This window comes from Acomys minous (genome assembly GCF_964271855.1).
Source record: "Acomys minous genome assembly, chromosome: 5".
In the NCBI taxonomy this organism is placed as follows: domain Eukaryota; kingdom Metazoa; phylum Chordata; class Mammalia; order Rodentia; family Muridae; genus Acomys; species Acomys minous.
In genome coordinates this window covers 107,632,980-107,645,950 of record NC_140494.1, presented here as the reverse complement: position 1 = coordinate 107,645,950, position 12,971 = coordinate 107,632,980, and the positions used below count along the sequence as shown (strand labels likewise).

The 12,971-nt window shown below is 43.6% G+C and overlaps 1 protein-coding gene across 6 annotated transcripts in view; it reads right to left on the bottom strand.

The window, feature by feature from the left end:
* The window catches only part of CADM1 (cell adhesion molecule 1), a 324,719-nt gene that overhangs the window by 23,067 nt on the left and 288,681 nt on the right, over positions 1–12,971 (bottom strand). For 2 of the 6 annotated variants that reach the window (XM_084783657.1, XM_084783658.1), the window contains exons 8-9: positions 10,862–10,948; positions 459–491 (exon numbers count right to left, since the gene is read on the bottom strand). The exons of 1 other annotated variant lie outside the window; for it this stretch is intronic. In XM_084783657.1, coding sequence (XP_084639783.1) covers positions 459–491; positions 10,862–10,948 — 120 coding nt within the window. The remainder of the gene's footprint in view (positions 1–458; positions 492–10,861; positions 10,949–12,971) is intronic. 3 more of the 6 variants (XM_084783660.1, XM_084783661.1, XM_084783659.1) reach the window with 2 other exon arrangements.

Below are 12,971 nucleotides of genomic sequence, written 5' to 3'. Positions count from 1 at the left end.
CAGAGTCTTCCTCCTGTACCTCTCAAATCCCAAGGAACAAACAACTCCCTTTTAAAATTCCTTGAGGTAGAAGCTGGTAAGTACCCAGGCCTGCAGACACTAGCTCTGCAGACAAATATTATTTAAAAAAATTTTTTTTTTATTTAAAAAGTTTTGAAGTCTCATTTATTCCAAGGTTTGGTGGAGTTTTATAGGCAAGGAGGAATGCATGACGGACACCCTGCCACATTTGCCATCAGAGAAGGCGTCATCTCAGACCGCAACCAGTGGCCACTGAACTCACAACAGAAATGACAAGACTGTGTAATGTTAAGCATTAAAAAAAATCATGGTACATTTATGAGATCAGTCTATTTGGAGCATGAGTTCCCTTGAAGACTGCATTTCTTTTTTTTCCCAGGCTTGCCTTGCCTCTCAGCAGCGCTGAGAAAGTAGATAAACAGTAATGTGATACCAACCGTGAACTGCCGGTTCTGTCGTCGCCGTTGTGTCTACAGACGGGAACAGAGGATTGGAGGAAGGGAAGAAACAGGAGGAACGGCATGCAAAAAAAGGGAGAATGGAAAAAAATGGAACAGATAATATATGAGCAAGCTTTCAAAGAACACCGCGTGACAAGCAATAATAAATGAAAAGCAAAAAGCATCTGAAGTGAGTTGCACTGTTTTAAGACATGCCTTGAGCTCAAAGCTGCGAGCCAGGGAGGAAAACAGTAAATTCTTTGGTTCTCCGGGTCTTGCCAGGACACACGTGTTTGCGAATCAATCGTCAGGGGGACATGCAAAGTGATGAGAAACACCAGTGCAAACTCAGTGGCTGCCACATGGCTCTTAAATGCATCGAAGCTCAGGACTGCGACAGCAAAGCTCAGTAGGAAGGCTGAACAATGGACTCGGACATTCAAACATTGCCTTTGTTTTTAACCCAACCCACCCAGATACTGGGGCTTCTGGACTGGCAAGCAGGCATCACAGGAAGCAATCCCACTCTTAGGAGGATGCTTTGCCAGCTGAAGCTCAGATGCTTGCAGGTGAACGTGCAGCACACAGGTTCAAACTCTCCATCCACTGTATTATTTCATCAGAAGATAGCTGGCAAGTTCAGTTCATGGAGAGGCCATGGGAGGGAACATGTTCAAGACACACACACACACACACACACACACACACACACACACACACACACACACAGATTCTTCATTTTACAAGGTGTTATAATCTATGAGGCTACACACACACACACACACACACACACACACACACACACACACGATCACACAACTGCCAAACACCACTTGTGAATTTCAGTGTCTCAGGTACCCAGCCATGCCTGTGTTCAGCATGACAGCTGCAGGTTTGGTTGCCAGGATTCTGCTGTCATGGCTGGGGCAGGAGACAGAGCCATCATCTTCTTTGGTGCTCTCCCACTTGTGGCCTGCCTCTTCCTTTTACTTTTGACGTTGCTCAAGTTGTGGCAATGACTTTTCTTCACAGGGATATTCCCCCAAAGCTCTCAAGGAATGAATTTTCTCTTTACTTTTGGCTGTAGACGTGGGGTGAACAACTAACAAGATGTATGGTGGCATTCATTTTCCAGTCACCTTAGTCCCACGTCTTCTGGCCAACTTCATTCTAATGTCAGCACTCCAGGACCTACTTTCTTTTTCAGTCGGGCAGTTTTCAAGTGTGTTTCTTCCACCAGCCCCTCTCTAGTCAAAAGCTACTGGCAGTGAAGTGGGATAGTAGTGAGGGTTTAAAATCACAAGTAATCTCTCTTATTTTTATGATAAAATTCCTTAGCTGGCAATTGTTTCCACTGACTTGAAACAGGCAATGTTTAAACGCACTGGAACATCATAGGTTTGTTTGTTTGTTTGTTTGTTTGTTTGTTTTTTTGGGGGATGGATTTCAATGAGCCTGGAGCTTCTGATGTATAAATATGACACATGAATTCACACCGGTGTTCCCCTTCAGTTGGCATGCTTTCTGGGGCAACAGGGACCCCATTACCATAAAAAAAAACTCAGAGCCCTTCTAAGGAGCCAGAATCAACCAGAGGTCTGAGAGGCCAATGCAGCTTGATATAACCAATCATTAAATCTCTCAAGCCTAGAGGAAGGGGGGAAATCATAAAATATACTGCAGAAGAGTACAATACTTACTTACAAGTCAAGTCTGTGTGCCTAAAATAGCAGTGAAAACAACACAGGAAGTTGTATAGTTGAAACAAAGCCTATAAAAGATCCTTAAAGATGATAGATACATCTCTATAGTTGAGACACCCGAGTCCAACATTGGTTTGGGGCACTTTAAATTTGAGTGGCAGGATCAAAGGCACATTTGTCTAAACATTTATATGCATGTAATACATGCATATGGGCAGGCATTGGCTCCTTTCCAAAACAGAAACAAAAAAAGCAATAAATGCTTTGGCTCATTATTTTTGTGGTAGCACTTCTAACACACATTTTTTTCTCTATTTTTTTTTGGACCAGGTAAATAATTAGTGTAAAATGAAAGAAAAGAGTAGACTGAAACACCAAGGTTTGAAGTTTCAAAAATCAGATCTGAGCATTGACCAATGATCCCAATTTACTGTCTTCCTGCAATAGGGCATTATGTCATTAAACCAGGTAAAGCCAGGCATCAGCTCTTACATGGGCATTGGACAATAAATGCAGCCACAACCATAGTACATTTTGCTCCTCAACTCTAGGGATGCAAATCCATCAATTGCACCCAACAGAAGAGAAGAAAGGACATTGCAGGAAAAGACTCTAAAACAGTTAAGCAAGCACATATTCAAGTCAAACAACACGATTCCTGCAGCTGGGAACGGCAAACCTATGAGCAGCAATGGGAGGGATGCTACAGTGGGAACACGGGAGTGTTTCCGGGGAGATATTTGACTCTGATGCTTCTCAGAGAGCATCTGGTATGTGACCTGAGCAGAGGCTATTTCATGTCAAGAGAGAAGGGAAAGTGCTTTAGAAGTGACTGTGTGCTTCCCACAGCAGGACACCAGGACAGCAGCTAATTCTCTTTCATAATTGCATTATGATACCATGCAGAAACCATAGACAACTTGGCTCTGGGGTGAATACAGAGCTCCAAAGAATGGTTTATTAGGGTGTCTTCATTACAAAATTAAGAAAGGTGCAAGCCCCCCCAAAGTCAGCTTCTGGGGTGGTCACTGGAGTATTTGATTACATTTTAAATGTGTGGGTGAATGCAAACGTTTCCTATCTAAGTTATAAACGCAATAATTGGCTTGAAAAATAGTGCCTAGCTGCCCTCACAAAGGACTTTAAAAGCTAATTTTGTTGTCTTCAAAAAAAAAATCATTGAGCTAGGCCTATGAGAAAAATAGGTCACAGAAAGTTGAATGGGAGGCATTGGGTTATAATATATAAAAGAGCTAAGCTAAGCCACTGTCTCCAGTTTTAATCACAGTGAGGGTAAATAAATGTATTGTATATTACTTTATATGTTTAAAACATGATACAAACAAAACCAAGCCAAGCCTCTGTTCTCACAAACGCTTTGAGTGTATACAGTCTTATTAGGCATTTCCTAGCTGTTTTATGAGTTTACAGTTAAAAGAATTACACCCGAGCTAGGGCCCTGCACTGACCTGAAAGGCACTCATTTCACTAACACTGACTTCTCTTCTTAGGCTCACAGCTCTGCAAACGGTTAATGTGACCCTGTCTCAAATAAACAAAGCAGTCACAGATATTTCATGGTGAAGTATACAATATTTGCAACACGGAAAAGCTCTGGCAGTGTTGGAGATTAGAGACCATAGCCATTTAACCAAGTAGCCTAGTGGAGGGGAATAACCCACCTTGCCCAGAGAGGCAGCTGGGCGGTATTTAGTTGAAACAGTCATGTGTAAGCCCCACTGTGGCCTATTCTAATCCTTTCAGATGGATTCTCTCCAACTTAGAATTGTTCATTGAGTGTGACAGACTGGGGGCTTAAAACTAATCCATAAATTAGTCCGTAGTCTCGAACGCCACGGGTGCCACAAATGAAAATGAAAATCCCAGAACAAAATTAAATTCACAACCTTAAATACTTTTCTTACCAATTGACCTGTGCTGTTCTTGTGTGACGCCATAGCATCCCTGTAGGGCAGAGTGCGGCTATATGAGAGCAGGCTGGACAGTGGGAAAGGCTGTGGGCAGACCCTGGAGAAGCCAGCCAAGCCTAGGGCAGAGCTTGGCTGGGGAGGAGGTCAAATTCTCCGGTTTTTGCCAGCTGTAAGCTTAGATAGATAGACGTGGGACAAGCCGCCTGGCAACATTTTAATACACTTTCCCCTAGTTTATTTTCTTAACTAAAGTCAATACAGAACCAACGGGCTTTCTTAATTGAATTCCTCTTCAGTCTCTGCAATGGAGAGGCCTTAAATCTCAGCGCCAGGGCAGGCAAAGAATTCCCATGACAATTTTACTTCATAGCAGTGTGCTGTGCTTGCCAATATATGTTAAATATGGGTGTTTTTCTTTTCCCCCTCTCCTTCTCCCCTTCAACTTATTTGAAATCCATTGGGGAAAAAAAGTGCTGGGAAATACAAGTTTGAAATGTATTTTCTACTGGTTTTTCCAATTAATTTCCTTGCCACCTATGTCCTGCGTAATTAACCTACCATTCCTTAATGATTGAGAAAGTGGCTAAGGAGAGAACTAAACTAAGAGGTCCAAACCGGAATGCTGCAAGAAAGTCTGTGTGTGTGTGTGTGTTATATACCAGTGTGTGTAGGGACCTGTGTGGGTGCTATGTGAAGACAAAGGGTCAACATCAAGATGCCCTCAATTGTTTCTCATCTTATTCTCTCACTGAACCTAGAGCTTGCCATTTGTCTAGACTGGTTGGCTGTGAGCTCCTGGGACCCTGGGCTCCTGCTCCCGAGTGCCGGGACAATGTGTGTACACTGCTGTTTCTGGCTCTTCCAGGTGTTGTGAATCCTAACTTAGACCTTCATACCTGAGGAGCAGGGACTTTGGCCATGGTGCCACCTCACCAGCCCTGTAATACTTCTGAAATGTCACCTTCCCCTTACAGTGATGATATGCAAGCCCCAGAACAGCAGGTGGGGGAGTTGATTTTGTTGTTGTTGTTAAGCAATTTCAAGTTTTGTTAAAAAGCTTCTTCAAAATTGTTCACTCTACGCGGTCCATGCCCCAGAGATCTTCTCATTTGCAAACCAGATGTTCTGTAAAATAATTGGAATCTATAGAGTGGTTTCCTTTAACAAGGAAAACAATCCCCGTGGCACCGTTTCTGAACCAGTGGGAACGGGACCAAGGGGTCAGGACACAAGCCAGAGGAGGGAGAGCTGGGAGTGACGCAGGCAGGGTGGTGGCCAGAGCGGAGAGGGAGGGGCTCTGCAAGGCTGACCAAAGACTCATCCTGCACGAGATCCTGAAAGACTGGGCCCTCCATTGCCATGTTCCTACCACTGGGAGAGCTCCGGGGACCACTTCCAAATCCCAAGAAATCTCCATTTGTGCTATTATTATTTGTGTGCTTTCCTGATAGATGTTGAGCACAGACATTGGCCTCCAGGATTAATTTTTAAATAAAGAACATACACTTAGGAAAATTACGATAGAAGTGGTAGAGTTAAGATACTTCACCTCACTTTCCACCCCTGGCTGTTAAAAAAAAACAAAAAACCTGTGGATTCTGATGCCTTTCAGTATTTGTAGTATTCTTACTTTCTTCTGTTCCTTCCTAAATGAGCATGGGTCACTAACAGTTGGATATGAGGCAACAGGTAGCGACTTTATAATGAATGAAAGTGTAGACAGGACAGTATGAAAAGAAATGGAGACAGGCTTATTAATATTAATTACTGCCCTAATAATATTCCTATCCTCAGGCACAATGGCATATCAGTTTACACTCTGTAAGTGTTTAGCAAACAAGGGAAGACTGTCTTAGTGGAATAGATGCCAACCTAAGGAGAGGGCAATTCAGCAAGCATCACAGGAAGAAGGATGTGTATTTCCTAGGGGGAAAAGGGCTTACTCTAGGCAACAAGAACACACACCCCTTGAAGAAAGATGCTCGAAGTGCTTCATGCTTAATTTCCAAATGCCACTCTTTCCTAGCTACAGTCTTTGACACCACTGAGCAAAGACTACTTCTGTGCTGCTCCCCTGCTGCACCTGTTGCCTTTGACACTGAACATTCCAGTTGCACGGCATCTCTCAACCACACAGGAAGGGGTTTAAGGAGCCCTTTTTTTTGCACAAGCTATGGGTGCTCAATCTTTGTTGAATGCACACCTAAAAGCAGACGAGCTTATAGCCTTTGCACACTGCCAATACGGGCAGCTCAGGGCTGGAGTTATTAGGCTCGGACTTGTAGAGCAAAGCCCTGTTACTAGATGGCCATACCATGGACTTAATGTCAAGCACATGTGTCCCCTCTTTTACACCTAAGACACTGCCTGTGTGCTATGGTTCTATGGTTCCACTACCGCCACACTCTCCAAATATCACGGAAGGATGAAGGCTATGTGTGCTCTCTGTGTATGATCTGATTCACATTAACTTGGAAAAAAAGCCTATGATATCAAGCTGTGAAAGCCCAGGTAATACATGGGCCCGAGGCTAGGAGTCACTTCCTCCCAGGTATATTGACTTTTGAGTGCTTTGACACCAATAAGAGAAACCTCGCTATTTTCTTTTCCAAGAAACACAAAATATTTAATTGAATACATGCTTTAAAAAAGAGGAAAATTTCATTTAGCAATGACCTACTTCATCCTTCTGAAGAGCTTTGTAAATGCATTTCACAATTTTGCCCTATTGCTAGTCATTCTTATTCTAAGGCCATTTTTAGTTTTTTAGTTTTTAAAAAATTTATGACAGTTGCATGTATAGTGTGACCTATAGGTTGAGCTCTTCCTACCTGTGCTTTGTAGCTAAACTGTTAAGGGTGTGTATGGCTGAACACTGAGGACTTTTCATGGCATTCTCCATTGAGCACCCAAGTCAAGACTCTGACAGGCAGGAACAATACAACATCCAGGTTAGTTAAAGAGAAAAACATTGAATGCCTTCCTAGGAAAACCCCAGGAAGGAAGCCTGACCCAACTGAGAGGAAGAAGCTACAGCTACTTCAAAGCACAGAGACAGGGGGCTGCTACTACCCCTGAAACACCAAGTTGCCCAGGAAGTCAGTACAGTTCATCTGCTTTGCTCTCCTATGCTATGGCATATGCTCTCACAGATGAAGAAACCCTATGGAAAACTTGACATGACCAAAGAGAAAACACTAAGTGTGTGTGTGTGTGTGTGTGTATGTGTGTGTGTGTGCGTGTGTGTGTGGTGGTGGTGTTGTTGGGAGTCTGGTTCCCAAAGCCAAGAGCTGAACACAACCAATCATAGCATCAACTAGCAGAAAAGATGAGAGAGACACCTCTGAACTCCAGGGCAAAAGCCAATGAGGCTTTAAATGGCTTCTCACCCAATACCATCCTCAAATTGGTTTCTATGAGGAGAGGTCTTAGATTAATGTCCACAACTTACCAGCTGTAAAACAGATGGATACTGAATATCCTTTCTTTCTTTCCTTCCTTCCTTCCTTTGAGACAAGGTCTCACTATGTAGACCTAGATGGCCTCCAACTCAGAGACCCACCTACTTCTGCCTCCCAGGCACTGAGATTACAGATATGAGCACCATTACCCAGCCTGAGTATTCTCTTCACACTGCAGAAGATGTTTCCTAGGAAGGGCTCCCCTTCAGGTATGTCTGACCTATCACCTGATCCACTTCAAGTGGAGAAGACAGCAGGCAGAGGCCACTGCTCTCCTAGGAAATCTAAGATATATGGGGTGGGGAGTGCGAAGAAGAACTGGAGGACTAGAGGATTATAAGATTCCTCTCCCTAAAGTGCCTCCAGGACGGAGCTGTAGCATGTCTCGAGAGCCCGCTGACCCGGGAAAATGCCTTCCAAACAAAGGGAACGGTTCCATCGCCCTGAATAGGGAAGATGAAAGATAGCTCTGCAATGCTTCTTTTAGAGAAGTCAGAAATCAGCTAGGACCTTTTGAGCTTAAAAATCATTTCCTATTGCATTTATGCATTTTTCAGTAATGAAACTCTGACCTGGGGAATGGGCTTCAGTTATTGCATTTGACTAGGAGGAGAGGGAGAGCCGACTCTGGGGGCGTCTTTTCCTTTAGAGCCCAGCTTTATGTTGCTGTTGAAGCTTTTAAGGCTAATGGTGACTGCAAACGTACCAAACAGTGCACAAGAGGGGAGGAGTGGAAATTAATTTAGCTATCCATTTGTCAGAATGCCGTCTAGAAGATTCTTTAGGAACCAATCTAACTCTAGAGGCTGGCCTGGCCCTTTAAAATGGGAGGTAGAACCATTCAAGTCCATAACCTCTAATCTGTTTGGAGAAAAGAGCAAATGTTAAATTCTGGAAGTTGCTTTCTGGGCAAGATAAATATATAGGAGGTGGCTTGTTAAGACACAGTAAGCCTGAAAGATCACATCCATTAAGGCGACAGATTCCACAACGTTGTTTTAGTAGCAATTTTAGTTTAATGACTCTTGGGTGTGCCGGTGAAGATCTGGGCATTTATTACCACTGATGCATTTGGTGTGTAGAAAGCATTCGAGCGCTAACACCCACAGACCAAAGTGCACCTGTGAGATCGACCTAGGTTATTTTGAACTGAGAGGCCAGTGGCAGAGACAGAAGTAGATACGTTCCAACTAAAGTCACCTCTGATGTGGACAGAAATACGGTGTTATTTATTCTACAGATTTCTTTTTAGATGGAGTCTCTGCAGTCAGAATTGTGATCTCGGTGAGTTGTAGATGTATGAGGACCTCAGAGGAAAAGGAGGTCCTTGGGAGCAAAGAATTAAGAGCTGTGAATTAGAGGGACTCACGTGACTTGTGGGAGTGGTTGCGATGATAGGGAAAGCGTCTGTCAGTGATGAGGCCAGTCACACAGGAAAAAGTGTCTTTCCACATTCAAGAGAAATGGGGAGAGTTTATTCGCAGAGTGAGTGAGAATTTCATTGCCTTTAGATGTAGACTCCTACAGATCCCTAAGTGGAACCTTGTACCATGGGTCGGGGCGGTGGGGGGGGCGGTGTAAAGGCTGGGTCATACTTCTCCGAAGGCGAACACACCACTAATAACATCGGCACAATTCAGTTATTTATTCTGACACCCAAAGGGCCTTTCACAGGAAGCTATAAAACCTGGTAAGAAAAGCACATTCCTAAAGGGCTGAGGATGTTAACTCGGCTGTATAACGCTTGGCTAGCACAGCATTCCACAGGTCCTGGGTTCCACTCCAGCAATGCCAGCCAAACAAAACAATTCAAAAGTACACACCTAGTCCAGTTCTACTAAGTAGGTAAGAGGAGAGGGACGGAATTCTTAGGATGAAGCCAAGGCAGTACGGCTGCTGTGGACATCCAAGGAGGAGGAACATCTTCAATATACTAATGAATGATACAGAAGATGCCAGAGACTGGTCCCCTATGCTCTACACAGAGTTCACTAAGAAGCAAGGAGAACCGACAGAGAGCTCAAGCAGAAACACACAGATAAGAATTAGGAAGCAAATTCTCTAGAGGGAGCCAGGTTCAGAAAGAGACACAATACCAATTGATGGATTTTTCAGAGGTTTAACATTTAGAATAGGCACAGATGTGTTTGTAACCAGTATTTAGGAAGCTTGTCAATGGGGGGTTAGGGCACGGTTCATTGTCCCACTGCAATAGCTGAAAGGTGAAGAAAACTTGGATTAGACAATCCATTGTAGCATCTAGTGATGAGGTCTACTCTCTCACTGAGCACTTCGCATTCTGTTCTCTCACCAACTCTTGAGCAAGTGGAAAATGAAATGTCTCCAGAAAGTCAATGTGACCCTAGGAGGTAGCTGCTAGGGAATGGAACATGGAAGAACACCAAGTGAAATGTTCAGTGTATCAAGGTGTCCTGGGATGAATGGCCAGACTCACAGTCCAAAGGGACCTTGGACACTTGCCAGGTAATAGACCCTTAAAGGGGCACAGTCACTTTTGCAAGAGATTCTTTCCTCCCTTAGAGTGGACACCTGGAATGCTGGTCTGGGAAGGCATGGCCTAAGGAAGCCCTGCATATTGACTTGGTATGCTACAGCCATGCACTAGCCTAACTTGCCAGACCAGAAGAAACTCCAAGGCTCCCAGTCAAGCAACATCAAACTGTTTGACACCCACTGGACACCAGGATGAGGAGGGGACATATAAAAAAGAGGTAGTGCATATCAGTGCTCATCTTGGAAAAGAGAGTGACTCCCTTCTGATTCCTGCAATCTCCTAGGCAACAAAGGTCTATGCAGCCACATGGCCAGCAGGTACCCATCAGAGGAGTGAGGATGACAGGGCATTCGATAATGTGGCCCACAGAGACATTTTGAAACTTGGTGCATGTATTTCCTTTGTGTGAATTAAGATAAAATTTAGGCCTGGGCATGATCCAGGCCATAATACTTACCATCTCACCGGCTGTGGCCAAGGAGAAGCTACTGGTAGGTTCGTTAGTAGCCAGGCTGCCATTTTCCTAGTGTTTTTGCTTTGAGTAGCGATGCTTCAAAGAGTGTTCCCTCACGCTAAGGTCAAACCATCTGATCCGTTAACAGCTCAGACGTTAATGTTCTTCCTAGGTCCTTAAGACTCAAGAGTATATAGTATTGAGTGTCTCTGGAGTTCCAAAGTGAAGGAACAACTAAGCTCAGAGGGCTTACATGGAACAGCTAGGCTTCTTTTTGTTTATACCAAAAAGACAATACACATTCAGGACATTTCAATGGCAATGAAGGTACCATACCTGTGATGATGGTAAGGATGGTGGTGGTGGTGGTGGTGGTGGTAGTGGTGGTGGTTGTTGTGGGAGGAGGGATAGTTGTGGGGGGATCTGGATAAAGAAAAAAGGAAAATCAAACCCACAATGCTGAACACAACAATGAGCAGTAATGACAAACAGAGGCATGGAGACACTGAGGTGTTTGTTGAATGGCTTCCCAAGTCCCTTCTCCTCAGAAATGCACGGCTGAAACTACACCTAAAGCCCTAGTGGGAAGAACTAGGAAAAGAAGAGCAGCTTTCTTGTGTGCAAAGTGAATTAGAAATGAAATGAGAAATAGAAAAGTGGGGGGGGGGGCGGGAAATCTAAATACGATACCCCCGGCTCTGCCAGATCTTAAAGGCAGGGTTAAGTCACCCGGGTACCAAGAAAGCACAATGGCTGTCCCTTCCTTTCTAGTTCACAGATGGGAGGAAAGAGAAGGAGCTGGCTGCTGCATTTAAAGGGCTTGTATCAGTCAAGGATGAACGTGGCACTGCACACATGCTCCCTGCAAATGCTAACTTCATTATTCTCCATCAATACATCCCAGCAGGAAGGAAAACCACTTCTGTATCCATAATAAGTACAAAGAAGAGAGAATGTCACCACGGACTGAGTACCAAGTTCCAGGCAAGTGAGATTTTACTGAGATGTTATTTTTTAAAAGTCAATAAAATTTTACACCTTATAAATATTAATAAGTTGCCTTTGCTCATGTTAAAAGCTTGACCTAAGTGGACCACAATGATAAAAATGAAAGACCGTTTGCCATCTTGTAAGCAAGAGAGCTAAATATAAATGAGGTTTGACCCTCAAAACCAGGAGGCTGATAGGAGCCTCTGTCTGGTACTGGATACATCGCATCTTCTATCATCTCAAAAAATTATTTGGGGATAAGGAAAGGGCAAGGAAAAAAATCTAAGCCCAGATGATCAAACTGAATATGTTAAATTGTCAGCAAGACTTTGAACTAAGCAATCATTCTGCTATAATAGAGCATAAGACGATTTGAAGGCTTTTGATTTTAAATTTTATCTAAAGCACGTCAAGTTTTTCTCCCTGACACATCTGGTGTCCTTTTATCTTCAAGTGAGCTCTCGGATTGTCTAATTAATACATCAAAACTTTAATTATATATTGCACCTTTACTGGGTTTGGCACAACTTCCTGGAAGTTGATGGATGACTCCTTTGGGGCTTGGCTGCACAGTCTGCATAAAATGATGCCTATCACCGATCAATAATCAAAGGTGTTCATTTTCTTCACAACGATACTTGCATGAGCTCGATAAGGAAGAACCAACAACAAACAGCTCTGCTTTATGACAGACTTCTCCTTGAAGACGCGGAAACAAGCAAATTAAACCGTTGTTTAATGCAGCCTCTGACGAGCCAAAAAAAAAAAAAAGGGTTCCGTGCAAAAATCTCATTCTAAGAAGTTGAAATGATGAAATTTAAATTTTAAATTACCTATTTTAAAAGAACAGGATAAGAAATGACTGAGCATCATGTCAGCCTTGCCCTTTTGGTGTGGTTTTTGGAAGCCACAGGTATTTTCATGACCGGGCAACTTATTTGAACACAGTTACACCAACGACAGCTGCCAACTCAGAGACAGATGAGCTGAGTGCCCTGAGAACCTAGCCAGCACTAGAGACACTGTCTCCTTCTGCGACAAGTAGACCATGTCCAGAGAGTGCCTCCTGCCCATCCAGGGGACAAATAATGTGGCTGCTCTGTTTGTTTCAATTACAGTATTGCCACTGTACAGCAATACTGCTCCTTGGAAGACTTGCCCTGCTATGCTCTAATGCTATTTCCAAACTCATTTCTAAATACAATGGTATAAAGCATGTGATGTGTGCAACACGGTAAGAATGAGTGTGAATGTGGTGTGAAGACATGATTACGAACCAAAAGGCAGATGAGATGGACAAGGGGACAGGGGTCAGAGAGAGGTCACAGCTCTGCTCATTGTGTAAAGAATGGCACACGTTCGGTGCTCTCCATCACTGCTAGGCAAATCTTGTTCTTCACATCTGGTTCAGGAAACCGTGCATGCATCAGATTCCATTATCGGGTGAAACATCCTT